A 19,876-nucleotide genomic window follows, 5' to 3' on the forward strand; every position below is an offset into this window, starting at 1 on the left:
TTTGGCACCCTTAGCAAGGCCAAGGTGATCAAAGGTTCGTACCTCGAGTGCTCTTACTCCTTCAGTAGAGTTGATGGAGGGGTGGAAGGCATAGCAGAGAGAGTTCTTGCCTTGCTTCGGATTGTGACACCCAAAGTGCCACCACTTGCAGCAAGGATGCCCTTGTTCTTCGTGTTGGTAGCGGGAATAGCTTGATCCTTTCTTGGTGCCATTTGTTTTTGTGGATTTGAAGATGAAGATGAGAGGTAGAGATGTCTCACTGTGCCAAATTTGGAAACACGAAAATTCTATATCAAATGAAATGAGAACACGTGTACAAAGTAGATTTGTATTGATTTGAATTTGAAGGTTACAATCTCTGTTTACAACTTTTCCTTTGATTTAGTCTTCAAATTTGATATAGATGTGTAGGTTATTGATCCAAGGGTCGCGATGACTTGATCTCGGACGAACGATTCAATGATTGCTTTAAGTGTTGAGCTTGAAACAACGCGTGGATGATCTTCACCTCAAGGGTGCGGCAAAGGTAGTGTTTGATGCGGGATTTCGTTGCTTCAAGGGTCTTGGCAAGTTTATCTTGAAACGAACATTGTTACAAGTATATAAGCTTGCAACAAAGTCTTGAAGGAATCAGCATGAGCGCTTGTTGATTTTTCAGGGAAGTGCTTTGGCTTTGGTCGAGAGAAAGCTTCAACTTTGGTTGAATGTTCTTCAAAGAGAGCTTTAGCAGTGTATTAGTCATCAAAGGTTTGGCAAAGGTTTTTTTGTGTAGAGATTTTTCGACCCTTATGCTTGTGGGAGAACCTTGTATTTATAGGCTTTACAAAGCTTGCCTTTGGGTGGATTTGGCTTTGATTTATGTCTTAATTTGTCCATGGGAGAATTTAGGCATGTTTTGTGTCTTAATTTCAGCTACTTTACTCCATTGCCGAAATTATGTGGCCTTGTTGCCTATTTTGTGAGTAATCTTCAATTCTTGCTTGTTTTATGAAGATGCCTTAATTTTTTTCCGGTTTTGAGAGTATTTTGAGCCCTTGCCGAATTTAAAAGGGATTCTCCCTTGTTTGCCGAGTTTTTGGGGAAGTTTTCTACTTAAAAGGGATTATCCCTTGTTTGCCGAGTTTTTGGGGAAGTTTTCTACTTAAAAGGGATTCCCCCTTGTTTGCAAAGTTTTTGGGAAAGTTTTCTACTTCCTTTGCTTGATTTGCGCCACATGTCATTGATGATTTGTCCATTTGTGATAAGTCATATGCCACTTGGAGTTTTTGTGATGCATCATTTGTATGCAATGAAATTTACATGTCTACAATTCAATCGAAAGAACAACAATGGCATGAAATAGCCTTTCAAGAAAACTGAAAGCTAGAAATAAGCAGCGCACGTTTTAACAAACCTAATAACTCGGTACACGGCTAAAGTCAAAAGCAAATCAAACAACTTGTCCTTAAAGAATAGGGATTATTGAAAACAACCCTACAAACTAGGAAACCTAACCCTAACAACTAGGAAATCTTAACAATTTCAACACGTTCATCCTTTCCTCTCCCCCACCCCACACTCTCGAAAAGGAGTCATCATTGTTCTCTGTATGAATGCACCATACACATGGTTCAGAACATAATGTAGTATTTCCAGATTTATAGTCACCATTTTTTAGAGAAACCCATAAATTCAAACACCAAAATTTTCACCAAAATTGGGTTTTTTGATCAATTTGAAAAAAAAAAATTCAAGATGAGATTATATGCTAATTTTGAGAAATAAAGAAAGAACCCAAAATCCTGAATGTCGAAAAAAAAAAAAAACATTTGTGAATTTTATCATCTGAACCTCATCTCTCACCACTTCCGATTCCCCAGCGCATTCCCACCCACCCAACCATCCCAACCCAATCTATATTGGTCCTGCTCCCTCCTGACCATACCCAACTGAAACCTTACACACCCATCTTGGATTGTGGTTCCAGATCGTACAACCCATATCCCTCATGACCATACCCAACTGAAACCTTACACACCCATCTTGGATTGTGTTTCCAGATTGTACGACCCATAGAATACATGGGTTATTTTTCATGGCCATAGGGGCCCCAGAACTCTCTAATGCCAACAATGATGCAGAGTTAAAGAAATTCGGCCTGTCTCCTATGTTTCTTCTCTTGATAGTTTGTATTTTTGACTTGAATCCTTGTGTAGATCTATCCGATCTTCTGGTTTCAACTCCCGCTCTTAGTTATGTTCTCAATACTCCGTTCAAATGTGAAATTTTCTCTGAAGAAATTTCAATTCTGCAAGGGAAGGTGTGTAGAACTTTGGTTTAGGTCTTTGTACTGTCACTTTCCACCGCAACTGTTTCGATGAGACTGTTCTCCTCGATGACTGATCTACGATCTGGAAGCTCCTTGGGTGACGATGCTATGACTAGAAGTGTGGAGTTTATCTGGATGACTCAGACTATGTGCAAATTGGGGCAATTTTGGCAACCTTGGGGATGGATGACTGATTTCCATGGGGTTTCGGTGGCCGTTGTGTATGGATTCCAGTTGGGGATTTTTTATTTTTTCTGGCTTGTTGTGCTAGGGTTTGTTTGGGCCGAGGCTAATGCCTTTTGTTTGGATCTTTAGAGGAGGGATTTGTGTATATTTTAGTTCTTTGAATGAAAGTTACATTACTAAAAAAAAAAAAAAAAAAAAAAAAAAGAAGTTAAAGAAAGAAGGAGAGAGGGAGAAGTTTTTAATTTATTTTTCAACGTTTAATTAATTTATTTTTATTTTTCTAATATATATTTTTATTAATTTAATTAATTAGTTATAAGGGTCAAAGTTTTCAATTTATTAGCAAAACTTTGACTAAAGGAGTTATGTGAAAGTGAATTAAAACATGAGGGGGTGTTAATGTAATGTCTCAAATGTGAGGGGGTTTGTGAAAACTTGATAAACTTTAGAGTGTGTTTGTGTAATAACCTATGATTATGAAGAATGGTTACGAAAATGACGGTTGAGAGGTAGGGATGATGGAGGCGGATATGGTGGTGCTAGATGGTGGTAATGGTGGTAGTGTTGGTGGCACACCCTCTATGATAAAAGACCAAAAAAAAAAAAAAAAAAAAAAAGGAAAAAGAAAAAAGAGAGCAAATAAGTATTAATAAAATTAAAAGAGTGTGTGAAAATCACTAATGTAAAAAAAAAAAAAAAAAAAAAAAAGAGAACCTATTTTCTTACACTAGTGTAAAATCTCAAAGTCATATTAATCTCAGTTTCTTACCTTGAAATTTCTTGGTTTTTAACATTTCATATGTGAAGTTTTATGAAGTTTTTTTGGTCCCAGTCTGATACCTAAAGTCATAATTCTAGGATGCTTTCGTACCTTGGTTAACTTTTTCGTCAGAACTTCGATAACTGATGGTGTGGCTTCCACATGGATAATTATTGGGCGCCACATGTCGATATGGGCCCTGGTGGGTATTAAAAATTAAAAAAATTAAAAAAATTAAAAAAATTTAAAAAAAAGTTCTTTTCTATTCCCCTTCGTCTTCTCTTCCTCGATTCTTCCCAGTCCTCCTTCTTCAATGCATCCAACCCACCTCCTCCCTCTCCTCCACCCTCTTCACCTCCCCTCCCTTCTCTCTTCTAAAGAGACAAGCTTCCAGTTCTCTCTCTTCATCTGTCTCTCAGATTTGGGTTTTCTAGGGTTTCTTAGAATTGATAATTAGGGATTTGAATTTATAAATGGTGCTCCCCAGCTCCTACTCTCGCTTTTTTGCTCTGCGTTTTGAGCGCGAAAGCCTCGTTCCACGAGTAAGTTGCAGAGAGATTCTCCATCAAAGGCAGCGAAGTCATCGTCCATGGCGACAGCAAGGGAATTTGGAAATTTGCAAAGGTCAGAATAGTAAGGGTTGGGGCAGCGACGGATGGTTGGGGTTGGGTGCGCTAAAGAAAGAGTGAGAGGTATCGGGGAAGAGGAGGAAGGGAAGAGAAAAGTATTTCTTGTTTTTTTTTAATTTTATTATTTATTATTTTTTATTTTTTTAATATTCACGTGGCCCACATTGACATGTGGCATCTAGTCATCATTCTCGTGGGCACCACATTATTAGTTAATAGAGGTTCTGATAGAAACTTAACAGATGTATGAAAATGTTCCAGAATTATAATTGAAAGTACTAAATTGGGACGAAAAAAATTTCATATAAAAAATGTTGAAACCAAGAAACTTTAAAGTAATAAACTGAAATTAATCCTAAACACAAACACACAATACCAGCACAAAATAGAAATTCAAGCCCGGTAACAAATAGTTCCTTTTCTCAGGTCGGACCAGATTGATGAGTCACCGTTCAAACACAACGGTCAGAGACCACCTCAATTTGATTGGTAAACCTTGATATTCAGCCAACGGCTAATTCTTGTACCATATATTTCTTCGGTCTTAGCCTCTTAGGTTGTGTCGAAGCTTCTATTCAATTTAGTCCACTTTTCAATTAGTTATTCATACATTTATTTTGCCCTTTGTTTTTTTTATACCAGATCGGCATCCTCCAAGTTCAAGCGCTTCGATTATTATGAGGTGGCTCAGTTGTTGATAATAAATTTTAAGTTTGTATTTTACACGGTACGTTTAGGATTCGATTTTTAGCACTGATGAATCACACGAAAGTGACCACAGGATGCTAAAATGTTTCTGTGAGTCCTTTTTAGATCCTTAATAAAAAAATGAAATAAAATAAAATAAAAAAAAAAAAAAATAAAAAAAAGACTACCGTACCAAAGTCAAGAAGGTTTTTTTCGAAAAAAAAAGAAAAAAAATGTCCAAGCGCCTTTATTGACAAGTACCATGTATCTTTCAACGCGTTCACTTTACAAGAAAAGTAGTACACCACATAATTTCCTTAATTCTTCCTATGAAATATTCAAGAATTACATGCTCCTTGGGCCGTCATCTAATTGTGTATATATTGCTAGCACCAACCCCAAATATCCCAAACAACAATTTGCAGAGAACCCCTCTTACCTAGACATATCAAATTTTGGTACTCAAAAAACAAACCAACAGCCATGTTGGAGTCTGAGAGGTTCAAGAAAATTCAGCAGAACAGGAAATGTTTTGCCTACATCGCTATCTTTGTTGTGTTCCAAATCATAGTCCTGGCCATATTCGGAGCAACCGTGATGAAAATTAAAACTCCAAATGTCCGGCTGAGATCAGTGACGGTCCAAAGCCTAGATTACAGTTCTTCAGGTAGCAATTCTCCATTCTTCAACATGACTTTGATTGCTGAAGTTTCTGTGAGGAACAAGAATTTTGGTCACTTCAAATTTGATCCCACAAAAGCTAATGTCACATTTGGGGGCGTCATAGTGGGGCAAGGTGATATAATCAAAGCAAGAGCCAAGGCTAGGAAGACGAAGAGAATGAACGTGACGATTGAAGTGAACTCTGATGGGATATCGGACGGTGCTAAGCTTGGGACTGAGGTGAGCTCAGGGAATGTGACATTGAGCACTCTTGCTAGTGTTAGAGGTAAGGTGACATTGATGAAGATGATGAAGAAGCGCAAAACAGCACATATGAATTGCTCAATGGTTGTTAATTTGCCAAACCAGCTTGTTTACGATTTGGCTTGTAAATGAGCGTGATTTTATCTTTATTCTTTCTTTTTTCTTCTCAGGCTGCGTTTGAATATGCTATACGTAGTTCATTGTAGCTTATTTTTTTATTCCATCATCGTTATAAATTTAATAAGAGACCTGGGACATTATCATTTGTTATTGAGTTCCGGAGTATCATTAATTAATCGATTTTACAAAGTTAAAATTTATGCTTGGAAAACATGTGAGTACAGTGTTTTGGGAAATATGCGTTTATTCCAACATTTGGAAGAAAAGTGTTACTAAGACTAAAAAGGTGAGATGGTCTTAATGCTACAAACATCCTGTCACTAAATATTGATCCTATAAACATGCCCTCATCAAATACATACTTCTTAAGGAAATGATAAACATGATCCATACATCATCTCTATTAAATTATATGCGTTATTTTCCTTTGATTATTCGATTACACGATGAAAATAAAGAGAGAGTTGTAGAAGGAGAATATTTGTCTAAATTTAGAATATTATTTCCTTTTATAGGCTTTGGTTATAAAGGTAATTTCCCCAAAATATAAAATAACAACTCTTGTTAGGTGCTGTTATTAACCCCTTCAAAAATGTTACCCTGCATTATTCGTTATATTAAATTTTCATTTTGTTTTTAATTATGTGGAGTTTGTGATGATCTTTTTTTAGGGATGAGAAAAGTTATTGATGCTACAAAAATATTGTACATCGAATTTATATAAAACTAGATTTTGTATAAAGTACTATAATCTATTGAAACCATAAAGTTAAGTATACAATGAGTACTTATAACAACAACAACAAAAACTTCGCTCACCCCTAAATTATTGTAATAGTTTCGAATTCTTTTCCTTTCCTTAATTTTAAATTAAAAAATAAAACTTATTACAAGGAAAAAACAATTTGCAAGGCTAAGCCTTTAAGTATTCTTCTCCATATCCCGCCAAGGCTTTCTTTGGTGGATGGTGGTGTCTGGAAGATGGAGAATGAAGAGAAGCAAAGGAGAGATTCACGTGCGAGGAAAGTATGAATGCAAATTTCGCCATCTTCTTCTTTGATGAAAATGCTCTTGCAAAATAATAACTCTGAAGATGAAGGCCAAAAGCCTCACACGCTCACGATGAATGGGGGTGGGGGGGGCTTTGGCTGAAGAATTTCCAATGCCAATTTTATAATTCTAAAAATAATGTGTTTAGGAGTTTGTGGTAGCAAATGACTTAGCTTTTTAGTGGGATAATAGGGCTATTTATAGGGGAGTGGCCTGCCCTATTTGGAGAATAGTGGTTGGCCATATATGGTGTACTTGGAGAATAATTGCAAGATATTATGTGAAATAATATCTTGCAATTAACATGGTAATTAATCCCAAATTAAATAGGAAGTTTTGGGAGTTACATTTTGAACAAGGATTTGATGAGGAGTGATGAGAGGGATTTGACTAAATACCATTTCGATCACTTTTGACTCTTCCTTGATTGAGCCGTTATTGTCCGTTGCATGCGCATGGGAATCCAAGTGTGCCTCGAGGGTAATTTTGTCCTTTTAACCCAAAAGTCCACATGTCACCCCCATAATTTTCTTGATTATTTTTGACTCCACAAATGCCCTCACACCTGCTGGGCTGGTCGCAGGAAAGGGCAGCAGGTATAGAGATCTCCAACTTTGATGCAGATTCCCACTTGGACTTGGAATTAGAATCTTCTAGGAAAGGGATATAAATTGCCTCTAAAGCTTATTTAAGCCTACCTTAAGTGGGGGATTAAATCAACTTCGGAGGGCAATTATTTATCCCTACAAGAAAGAGAGAAAGCTAAAGGATATTTGTTCTTCCTCCCCTAGTACTCTTCTTAGCTTGCCTGTGCAAAGAACTGTCTTTCGTTGATTTCTTTATCTTCTCCGCACCACACCAATGTAAGAAAAACTTAATTTTCTTTGTCGTCTTCCTAGGTTGTGCTACCATGAGGCAGCCATCGAGGTAGTGCATCACATCGGCTGGCAAGGGCCAGAAGTCGAATCGGCATGGGTCGATGAGGTGGTACGGCAGGGGCTATAGTTTGTGCTGCTCAGCTTAACTAGAGCCAAGGGCTGGCTCGTTATGGGTCGAGGAAGTGGTGTGGCATGGGCCACGGTTTGGGTTGCCACATCAGGGCTGCTTGCTAAGAATGAGGAAACTGCTTAAGTTTTGATTTCTCATATGCCGTAGATGGAGCAATCAAGGATGGAGATGCCAAGATCAAAGCTGCTAAAGATGAAGTGTCGGATAAGAGAATTGTTGAGTGCGAAGTTGCTACTGCCCCTGACCATTTGCTGCTTAGCTGGTCTTCGAGTATTCGATCTATTGATCTGTGTGGCCTGCATCACAACATGATAAAGATATATAGAATATGAAAATCATTAACTAATCACATCAAAATGAGTAGTTGTGTGGAAATTCATTGGCAGTTTGCCCCTTTCCGTTGAAGAGTAGACCCAGATGGATGTCGGAGTATTAGTTTATCCTTTTGCACTGAAGAGCTTACCTAAATGGGTGTTGGAAGTTTACCCTCTCGTACTGGAGAGCAATTAGTTTATCCTTTCGCATTGGAGAAATCTAGATAGGTGTCGAGGAATTAGTTTACTGTCTCGCACTAGAGAGCAAATAGTTTATACTCTCGCACTGGAAAGCATATCTAGATGGGTGTTGGGGAATTAGTTTACCTTCTTGTACCAAAAAGCAATTAGTTTATCATCTCGCACTCATGAGCAGACCCAGATAGGTGTCAAGGAATTAGTTTATCCTATTGTTGCACTGGAGAGCAATTAGTTTATCCTCTCACACTGGAAAACAGACCCAAATGGATGTCGGCGAATAAGTTTACCCTCTCGTACTGGAGAGTATACTCGAATGGGTGTCGGGGAATTAGTTTACCCACTTAAACTAAAAAGCAATTAGTTTATCCTCTTGTAGTGGAGAGCATACTCAGATGGGTGTAGAGGAATCAGTTTACCCTCTCACACTAAAGGGCAATTAGTTTATCCTCTTGCACTGGAGAGCAGATCCATGGGTGTCGAGGAATTAGTTTACCTTCTTGCACTAGAGAGCAATTAATTTATCCTTTCACACTAGAGAGCAGACCCAGATGGGTGTCGGGAAATTAGTTTATCTTTTTGCACTGGAGAACATACCTGGATGAGTGTTCGGGAATTTGTTTACCCTCTAAAACGAGAGAGCAATTAGGTAGTCCTCTTGCACTGGAGAGCATACCCGGATGGGTGTTGGGGAATTAGTTTACCCTCTCGCACTGGAAAGCAATTAGTTTATCCTTTCACACTTGAGAGCTTTCCTAGATAAGGGTTTGAGAAATTGTCATACATAGTAGAGCCAGGCTTATGTATAACTTCTTGAATCTTCATTGAGAATAAAGAAATGTATCAGCTGTGTTGAAAGGTAGAAACTGCATAAAACTGGATAATCTTCGGCTTGCGAGGTCGTGTTCGTCGAGCTGCTTGAGACTTTGAACTTATTATGAAAAGCTTGAATGAGGTTCAAGAGATGATGGAGATTTCCCCTAGCATTCCATCATGTTGCTACTCAATGAAAGTCAGATGCTTCTTTTTTTCGGAGCTACCTGTAGCCTAAAAGTGCCTAGACCTAGCAAAGGTGCCATTAATTCACATTGCCTTTGAGGAGGGTTTAGTGTTAGCTTCCGTTGCTTGAGTGGGTTGTGTCGTTGACCTGTCAAGATACTTGTTGCACTGACCTTCATTTGTCAGCTTCTCAAGGTGATGCTTCCACTTCAGGCTGTCGTTGGTATTGTGGCCTGGTCCGTGATGGAATGTGCAATACTTTGTCTGATCCACCCTAGTAAGATTGTCATTCACGGGTGGTGTCAGTTCGAACCAAGGTTCGTTCTTGAATTTACGAAGAATCTGGCTGATTGAAATTATGAACTTGGTGAATGTTTTGAGCATTGAGTCTTCTCTGGTTAGGGAATGTTCCTTGCGTTTTTTTTCCACTCATTTTTACTAGATTGCTTGGCCTCGTCTGATATTGCGTGCTTTTTCGCCAAAGCATACGAAGCTACCAGGGTCAGTTATTCTCCCATGATCAATTTTCCGAATAAAGGGAGCTTGGTGAGAAGCCCGTTTCTGAATGTGGCCGTTGCTATACCTTCATTGTAGCCAACAATCTTGGCCTTATCCACTTTTGAACCTCTTGACATAGTTGCGAATTATCTCCCTCAAGTGTTTTACGATGCTGAAGAGATTATCGGATGTCCTTTTGATTGAGCGGTTAGACGAATGGTCTTTAGTGAAAACTAAGGAAAGTTCGTTGAAACTCTAAATCAATCATGACAGCAGGGTATGGAACCAGTCTTGTGCCTCACTTTTTAGAGTTGTGGCAAAAAAATTTCACATAAGTGTGTCGTTGTTCTTGTAGAGGATCATGGTACTACGGTAATGCTTGAGATGTTGATTTGAATCTTCGTCTCCCTTGTACGGAGTGAAGTGAGCCATAGTGAACCCGCGAGGTGGATCTGTCTGCTCGATCTTATCTATGAATGGTGACTCACTTATGTTGGTCATGTTTCATTGAAGCACCTCATTATTAGTCTCATTACGTTGGAAATTGCGTAATCGTTCAGTCAGGAACCTCTTAACTTCTTCCTGAATTTGCCTCTATTGGGGCAGTGGAACTTTTGGTTACCCCCGATCATGATCAGTTGGTCTAAACCAATTTTCCCTTTGCTCGACTCATCTATGTCACAGCTACAGTGTATGTGGCACGTTCCTAATAAGCGAGCGGGTCGCTTACAGGCTAGCGATTGAACTTGAGCCGGATTGAGTGATCGCTTCTTTCAATCTGTCATGCTACCTACTCCGATGTGAGGTGGAGAATGCTCATTGCGAGCCTAGGTACGAATGAGCACTTCACCTGGAAGGTTGTCCATATTGATAATCGGAGTGTGGCCTCAATTATGAATGTCTGCTTGTCCATAAGCTTAGTCGAGAGTAAACGCTCATCCGCACACTAAGACAAGAGTATACGCTATCCTGAGGACCCAAGAGGGAGTGTAAATTGCCAGAATGCTTAATTTGTGGTTAGTTGAGGGGCTGCTTGCTAGGATGCTACTGAAGAGGTTTGTCATCTGCCCTTATTCTGCTTCGGGATACCTCATTTGGGGGCATACTAGATCTCGGTATGCTGCAAAAGCTGATTCACCAAGGTCGTTTGCTGCGTGAAAGCGTTTATCAACTTTATGGTTTGTTGAGACAAATGTTGTTTGCCATATGGGATGGAAGAGCTTAGATGGTAGGTTTCTCAAAAGTGTAGTTGACTCCAGGTGCAAAATTTGAGCCAGGATAGGTCAATTCCGCAGAAACTCAGGTCAATTCCGCAGAAACTCAGGGTGAAAATGCCCCCGGTTTAATTGCCGATCCAGAAATCTGAAGCCAAGATAATTGAATCGAACTTGGATAGGTCGGGATCGCCAAGTGGCCACGAGAATGAGTTCGGCCATGAAAGTGTGCCGAGCCACTTGTGGGGCTTATGGGCACTTGGAGTGCGTCGGATCTGTGTTGATGGGGCAGCGGCTTGGGCCGGTTCATGACGGGTCTAGCTCGGCTGCCTTGCTGTGTGGGATGCTTAGGCTGTTTACTAGGTTGCTAGCATAGCTGCTCCCTGCTCTGGCCCACTCCCTACTGCCACGGTGGTCCGCGTGGTTGCCATGGTGGTAGTGCTCTCTGGTGGCAAAGTTTCTCTTCTTGCCATCATGTTGAGCCTCGTGGATCATCGTGGTGATGCTACATCTCATCCTCCATCACTCGATTCGAATCTTTAAACGTAGGAAGTTCTGTTCATCATGGTTTCCAAATTTCCCGTCATTGTATTTTTCCCTTACCTCTATTGAAAGAATTAAAAAATTATAGGAATAAGAAAGTACGAAAAATTTACAAAGTAAAGAGAAATGAGAAACTTTGAATACGAGAGTCTTCTTCAAGCATATGAATCAAACTCTCAATGAAAACACCAATTTATGGATGCAAATTTCTGCCTTCTTCTCATTTGACGAAAATGCACCTGCAAAATAATAACACCTAAGATGAAGGCCAAAAGCCTCATGCGCCCGCGATGAATTTGTTGGGGGGGGGGGGAGCTTTGGCCGAAAAATCTCTGATGCCAAAGTTAGAATTCTAAAAATAATGTGTTTAGGAGTTTATGGGTAGCAAATGACTTAGCTTTTTAGTGGGATAATAGGGCTAATTATAGGGGAGTGGTCGGCCCTATTTGGGGAATAGTGGTTGGCCATATATAGTGTAATTGGAGAATAATTGCAAGATATTATGTGAAATAATATCTTGCAATTAACATGGTAATTAATCCCAAATTAAATAGGAAGTTTTGGAAGTTACCTTTTGAATAAGGATTTGATTAGAGGGATTTAAATAAATACCATTTTGATTACCTTTGACTTTTTCTTGATTGAGCCGTTATTGTCCATTCCATGCGTGTGGGAATCCCGGTGTGCCTTGAGGGTAATTTTGTCCTTTTAACCGAAAAGTCCACGTGTCACCTTCATAATTTTCTTGATTATTTTTTTCTCCATAGAAAAGAAAAAGAATTAAGGAGAGACAAAGAGAGAAGACATGATGGAGAGAAAAACAAATCCTAAGAAAAAACTGATTATTTCAATCACTTTAAAAGAAAAAAAAAAAATCACATTCTAACTGGCTCCCCTAGCTCACTTAACCTGCCTAAGCGCCTACCCTTTTTTTCCTCACAAATATGGATTAATTAAGGTAGCTAGTCACTTCTTAGATCCATTTTTTTAGCACTGTTTTACAATCACCCTTATCTCTGAACCTTAAGATGGTTAGAATGGTTATGATAGAGATAATGTACAACTTGTATGAAATAGGATTGTGACACTTGTAATAAGATTAGGAGAGTTAGTTATAGTTGTTAAAATATGCAACTATAAAGGTTCTTGTATAAATACTCTCAATGTAATAACTTTCTCATTATGTAAGAAAATAAAAAAGACTATTCTCTCTCTCTTCAATTTCTCTCGACTTCTCTATTTAAAATCTCTGTATTCAACCTTCTAGTTCTTTGTTTACATGGTATCAATTGTCGTTGTTGCTGACGCATCTCTCGATCCTTAATCGGCTTTCGCTCTTCGTCTTCCTTGATCGTATTCTGGTGAGCTTTAATCTTTTCCGACGTGCTCTGATAAGTTTTCTTTTGCACAATTCTAGGGTTTTAGGGTATTTGTTTATCTTGCTCACTGCTCTTACAATCACGGTTCTTGATTTTTCTCTCTACTAGTTTCTTGATTCAATTTCTGCAAAAATAGTTTCTGTTTCTCAACTTGAGCTAGTTCAGTCACCAATTATTGCCCTAATTTCTACAATTTCAACATCTGTCAATGTTAACCTTGATGATTTGAATTATCTCAATTGGCATTTTCAGATGCAATTACTGCTAGAAAGTAATGGTATTATAAGGTTTGTTTATGGCTTAACACCTTGTCCTACTCGAATTACATCAAACTCTGGTGAATCTGGAGTTAATTCTGCTAATTCATCATCTATTACAGACACAGATGAATATACTGTTTGGAAAGTACATGAGCATGCACTTATGCAGCTAATTACTACAACATTGTCCCCAGTAGCTATGTCATATGCAATTTGTAATTCTAGTTCCAGGGATTTGTGGACTAGACTTAAGGAAAAATTTTCCACTGTTTCAAAATACCAGTATTTTTTAGATGAAGTCTATTCTTCAAACCATTAAGAAGGGTTCAGACTCTGTGACTCAGTATTTGCAGAAAATTAAAGAAGTTAGAGATTATTTGTCTGCTGCTGGTGGATTTCTTGCTAATGAAGATATTGTTATCTCGACCTACCTCCAGACTATAATACATTAAGAACTGTTGTTAGAGGTAGAGAAAGTGTCATGGCCATCAAAGAATTCAGGTCTCAATTACTTACTGATGAAGCAATTGTAGACAGTCAATCTATTGTTCCTTTTCTATCTACCATGGTTACCAATAATTTTCCAGCCATAAACAAAGGATCTAACATGTCACCTCAGTCATATAACTCTGGTGGTGGTCAATCATAGCATCATACTGGTGGTCAGCCATTTATTGTATCTGGAGGATTCAAGCCTTATGACAGCAAAAACAAAGGAAATGGCAAGTTTGATGCAGGACAAAGATACTACAATCCTAGACCAGTGTATCCTACACAAACTCATGTTTTCCCTACACCTAATATTGGTGTACTTGGTCAATCTTCAAATCAATTTGGGAGTCCTTTAGCACCTCCATTGTAGACTTGTCAATTATGCAATATTAAAGGTCACATTACACCTTATTGTTTCAATAAGTCTTCTAAAAGACAACAATGCCAAATCTGTGGCAAATTCAATCATACCACCTAGTATTTCTTTTACAATGAAAAAGGGCCTTCTTATATGGGACCTTAGTTTTCTCAAAGGGCAGGTGCTTCAATGCAAGGATATTCATATAATGCTCCTCATTCGATGAATGGTTCTCAACCTCATTCAATGCAAGCAATGAATATTGTCTTTTCTCCATCATCTTAGAATTCACAAATGGGGACTGTAGCATCTACTTCTCGGTCACCATAAGTGTGGTTGACAGATTTAGGAGCTATTAACCATATAACAGCTGATCTTAGCAACTTGTTATTAGCTTCTGAAGGAAAAATTTGTGAAAACAAGTTCATTTGAGCAACATCTATGCATGCAATTAATAATTAAAGGCGGAATCATGCTTGTATGCACTCAAAAAACAAAACTTTACCCATGAAATTCAAGGTCTAGTAGTTGTGGTGAACCAAGACTCAACTCAAATCTTAAAGAAAAAAGTTGAGAAACTTTTATACCTCTGAAGCATCTCTTTGCACAAGCAAAGGCTAATCACCCAAGAGAGAGGGCCTTCATTTCTTACTTCTTAGCTCCATGGTTTTCTTGGAGGAGGATGGTTGAATGGATTCTCCAAGTTCCCAAGAAAGGGAACCTTTAAGTTTCCACACCAATGAAGGACTTAAAGAAGAGATGTGTGACCTTGGAGGAAGATTGATACTAGCAAATCCTCTCCAAAGGGGCCGGCCTCCTAGAGAGAAAAACAGAGCTTGTGTTCTCTCCAATTTCCTCAAGAGAGAACCCTAATGAATGTTGGCTATAAAGTCCTTTATATAGTCACTTCACTTAAGTGACAAAAAAAACCAAAAAACTTTCATTCATGATATGGTCGGCCTTCTAAAGGCTTTGGGCTGTTTGGGCCCTTTTGAGTATTTAGTCATTAAGTTGTCATACAACTTAAGTTAATGGGCTTGATGGTTGGGCCTTGAGGTCCGAAATTACTCAAAAGCTAAAACGAACTTATTCATTTGATTAATTAACATATTAATTAATCTTAGCTATAAATAATTAAACCATTTAATTATCCTTACTCATCTCCATTGTTTCTTCAATGTCTACCTTACACAGTGTACGATCCATTAGGTTCCTTTTAGCGAGGTAGTGGGCCATTAGAACTCTTTAAATCGATTGTGAATTGAAACTTACTTTAGTGATTATACACCTTTAGGGCTTCCACAAACCATGAGTGACACCTAGCAGTATGTCATGGTTACCCAAGCTAATCAGAAGAGGTGGATAACCTATTCAGTTTGGGATTACAATGCAATACGGTCTTTCTCTAATACAATACTCTTGACTACATTGTTTGGTTTGATTTTATTCATGTCTACTATCCAATGTGATTCTCTTACTTATATGATTACCTTGAATGTGATTTGGAACGACTTCCTAAATCTCATTCAAACTCTGGCTAGAGATTCTTACTCATTTCATAGAGAATTCTCCCTCAAACGGTTTGAAGGTTAAAGACCCCTTGTTATGCATTCACTTGCCTCCATGGCTAAGTGGCTTAACCCCAACTATGTCATGGACACCCTCTGACAGAGTGACTTTGACATAGTCAAAGATCAAGGACCTAACCATAAGCCAACTATGATGCCTCAGGTCAAATGACTACTTTGCATTATCCCAACCATGAGTTCTCATGTGACATGAGTATGAAAACTCTTTATTGATCGCATTCAGTGGACTCATTCTCTATTGAGCAACTATATGCTTGTCTTGGTGTTAGTCACACCAATGACTCGAGACCAGTCACTCTCTCTATGAGAAGACATAACACGTACTGATCTTAACGGACTGTTAATGCCCAATTGGCAATCCTATGATCAGGAACGTTTAGGATATGTATACGAATGAGAATGGTCTCGTGAATCTAACTTCTTTTGATCATATTCTCCCAATTACATATTCCTTGGACTTATCGTTTAAGCATATAACATTTATATAAGATGACTTTAAACAATAATCTTTGCCCTTTATATTAAACTAGATTAGTTTAACATGTGAAATGTCTGTAAAGTGTCATCATATGATTAGCTTTAGGGCACATTTCTAACAGCTTCTCCATATTCCAACAATGAAGTTGTTCAAACTACTAATGGTGAAGGTTTGAGAATTTCTCATATTGGCAGTTCCATACTTACAACTCCTGTCAATCCTATCAAATTGAATTCCATCCTTTATGTTCCTAAACTGACATAAATTTATTGTCAGTTCATAGGATTTGTTTGGATAAGAATTGCTGGCTAATCTTTGATGCATTTTGTTTTTGGATTCAGGAGAAGACCACATGGAGAATTCTGTACAAGGGACTCTGCACTAATGGACTCTATCTCATCCACTCACTTGCTACTAGTTCACTTATATACCAACCTTCCAAATCTTTAGCTGTTGCTTATCTTGGACAACTTGTTGGTTCCAGCTTATGGCATACTAGGTTAAGACATCCAACCAACCATATAGGTTCATTACTAAGTAAGCAAACATTACATGTAATAAAGGCACAGTCTTTAATGTGTGTCAATGCTATCTAGAGGGAAAGTTTACAAAGTTACCATTTCAATCCACTCATACCAAGTCTGTCATACCATTTGATACTGTACATAGTGACATTTGGGTCCTACACCATGTAAATCAATTGATGGTTATAAATACTATGTTACTCTCATTGATGAGTGTACCTAGTTTTGTTGGTTGTTTCCTTTATACAACAAGTCATACTTTTATGATGTTTTTGTTACATTTTGTGCCTTTGTATCCACTCAGTTCTCTACTTCTGTGAAAACCTTACAAAGTGATAGGGGTGAATACATGAGTCATAAATTACAAACTTTCTTCAATCCAAGGGTATTGTACAACATAAATCTTGTCCTTATACACCTGAATAGAATGGGTTAGCTAAGAGAAAGCATAGACATGTTGTTGAAACTACTGTTACATTGTTACAATATGCCAAACTTCCATTTCAGTTTTGGACCTTTGCTTGCCAAGCAGCCATTTACTTAATAAATAGGATGCGAACACCAGTGTTACACAATCAATCACCTTTTCAAGCATTATATGGGCATAAACCTGTCATGACTCACCTAAGGGCATTGATTGTTCTTGCTATCCTTTACTTAGGTCATAGAACACAACCAAACTTTAAACTAACACAACGAAGTGTGTTTTTCTAGGGTATGCTTCTAAATATAAGGGTTACATCTGTTATGAAGTGTTAAAAAGGAATTTTTTTTGTCTCTAGACATGTTGTATTTGATGAAACTGAGTTTCCTTATCTCAGTTTACTTCAGTTGTCAAAACAAAGCAGTGCTCAATCTGTTTATACACAACAACCATGCATCACACCAATTCCCAATGCTAATAATATATTGGTGTTGCCTGTCTCTCCTCCCCATACACCATCCTCAAATCCTATTATTCAAGCTTCAACTTTAGTGCACCGATTCCTAGTCCTGTTGTTCATGCCTCAAACATTGTTCATCACAACAATCCTCATCATCACATATGTCATAGTCCATTACTATTGCAACAAGTGAAAATATTCAACTCTTTGTGGATCCTGAGTTTAGTCTAGAATGTTTGCAAGTTATGTTACTTGTTGCACCATTAAGTATGCATTCGATGCAAACCATAAGTAAAAGTCGTATAATCAAACATAAAGCTTTCTTGAGTGCTCTAGGGACAGCTGGTGAGGTTGATATGTCTCTCATTGAACCAGTTACATATAAATCTGCTATGAAATCATCTATGTGGTTAACTACTATGAAGGAAGGGATTGATGCCCTTCATTCTCAAGGTACTTGGTCTCTTGTATCCTTTCTATCTTGGAAGAACTTAGTGGGATGTAAATGGATTCTTAAGATAAAAAAGAATTCAGGTGGTTCAGTTGCAAGGCGCAAAGCTATATTAGTTGTAAAGGGGTTTAGTCAAGAGATAGGATTGGACTATGGAGAAACATTCAGTCTTGTTGTTAAACCTACAAGAGTGAGATTAGTTTTAGCACTAGCTGCTCAATTCAATTATCCTTTAAGGCAGCTTGATGTTAAAAATGCATTTCTGTATGGAATCTTGCAGGAAGAAGTTTGCATGGCACAACCACCTGGATTTGAAGACCCCAAGTACCCTCATTTAGTTTGTAAGTTACATAAGTCTTTGTATGGCTTAAAGTAAGCCCCAAGGGCTTGGAATGAAAGATTCACAACATTACTTCCTTCTCTGGGTTTTCAATCTACATATTCAGCTTCCTCTCTCTTTGTGAATCATGTTGGTTCTGAGATAGTGGTTTTACTTGTATATGTTGATGACATAATCGTAACTGGGAGTGCTACAGTTGCTATACAACTTGTCATTCATTCTCTTACTAATGAGTTTGATATTAAAGATTTGGGTACACTCCATTGTTTTTTGGGCATTCAAATATCTCAAACAACTATTGGTTTGTTTTTACCACAAACCAAGTACATCCAAGATTTGTTGTACAAGATAGAAATGAGTGACTACAAACCTTGTGACACTCCATGTTTTCCCTATAATCGATTACTGAGGGATAGAGTTTCATATCCAAATCCTAGTGCATACAAAAATATAGTTGGTGCTTTGTAGTACCTCACCTTTACTCGCCTAGACATTGCTTTTTCATTGCATCAAGTGTGTCAGTTTATGCCAAAAACCTATGTTATCTCACTACACTGATGTCAAATGCATTGTACGATATTTGAAAGGAACAATGTCTTCTGGGATTACATATTCTGCTGGTGAGGTATGTTTAAAGGCATTTAGTGATGCAAATTGGGCAGATGACCCAAATGACAAAAGGTCTACAACAGGGTTAATTGTTTTCTTGGGATCAAATCCAATATCTTGGTCCTCCAAGAAACAACAAACTGTTTCACGGTCATCTACAAAGGTAGAGTATCGGGCTATGTCATCCACTGTAGCTGAACTTGATTGGATTCAACAACTCTTGACTTTTTTGAATATTCAAATGACTTGTGCTCCTGTGCTCTTCTGTGATAATCTGTCAGCCATAGCTCTCTCTTTTAATCCAATTCAACATCAAAAGACCAAAAATATTGAAATCGACGTTCACTTTGTTCATGAAATGATTGCTCAGATGAAGTTGTTTGTGCAATTTGTATCTTCTCGGGAAGAGTTCGCAGACATTCTTACCAAGGGTCTCAGTGCTCCATTGTTTTGAACTCACTATAGCAATCTCATGCTTGGTTCTTCCACCACTTATGCGTTTAAGGGGGGATGATAGAGATAATGTACAACTCGTATGAACTATGATTGTGACACTTGTAATAAGATTAGGAGAGTTAGTTATAGTTGTTAGAATATGCAACTATAAAGGTTCTTGTATAAATACTCTCATAGTGTAATAACTTCCTCATTATGTAAGAAAATCAGAAAAAAGTATTCTCTCTCTCTTTCTCTTCAATTTCTCTCAACTTCTCTCTCTAAAATCTCTATACTCAACCTTCTACTTCTTGGTTTACGAGGCTGATGGTTTAGGCTTCATCAGAAGATTAGACGAAACAATAAGATATTTTTTTTCTTTCGGTAATTTCAACGTTGAAGTATAAATTATTGTGTTTCATTACATAAGTATTAGTTTGGATCGTAAATGCAAGTTGTGGAAAATGAAAACTAAAAATACATTTTTGATTCTTTGTATCAAAAAAGATGTAAAAAAAAAAGGAAAAGGATAACCTTAGTTATGTACTTCTAGTCACATAGTACCAATAATTTGATTGGTACGCAATAGTTATTCAAGTCAATTGGCTAAGACATTAGATGGTATAGTTTTGTCAG

General features: G+C 37.9%; 1 protein-coding gene across 1 annotated transcript; it reads left to right on the forward strand.

Annotated features, from left to right (window-relative positions):
- Nucleotides 1-4,965: 4,965 nt before the first annotated feature.
- Nucleotides 4,966-5,771, forward strand: LOC125469401 (late embryogenesis abundant protein At1g64065-like). Its single transcript, XM_048566715.1, has one exon. The coding sequence runs from the start codon at nt 5,054-5,056 to the stop codon at nt 5,627-5,629; it is 576 nt and encodes a 191-aa protein (XP_048422672.1). The 5' UTR covers nt 4,966-5,053; the 3' UTR covers nt 5,630-5,771.
- Nucleotides 5,772-19,876: the final 14,105 nt, after the last annotated feature.

The sequence above is a fragment of a genome, unplaced genomic scaffold, assembly GCF_019419815.1.
Source record: "Pyrus x bretschneideri cultivar Hongxiangsu unplaced genomic scaffold, Pyrus_bretschneideri_v1 Contig42, whole genome shotgun sequence".
Lineage (NCBI taxonomy): Eukaryota > Viridiplantae > Streptophyta > Magnoliopsida > Rosales > Rosaceae > Pyrus > Pyrus x bretschneideri.

Bases quoted from the DNA above. Each gene is read 5' to 3' on its own strand.
- LOC125469401 (XM_048566715.1), top strand. From the start codon at position 5,054: ATGTTGGAGTCTGAGAGGTTCAAGAAAATTCAGCAGAACAGGAAATGT.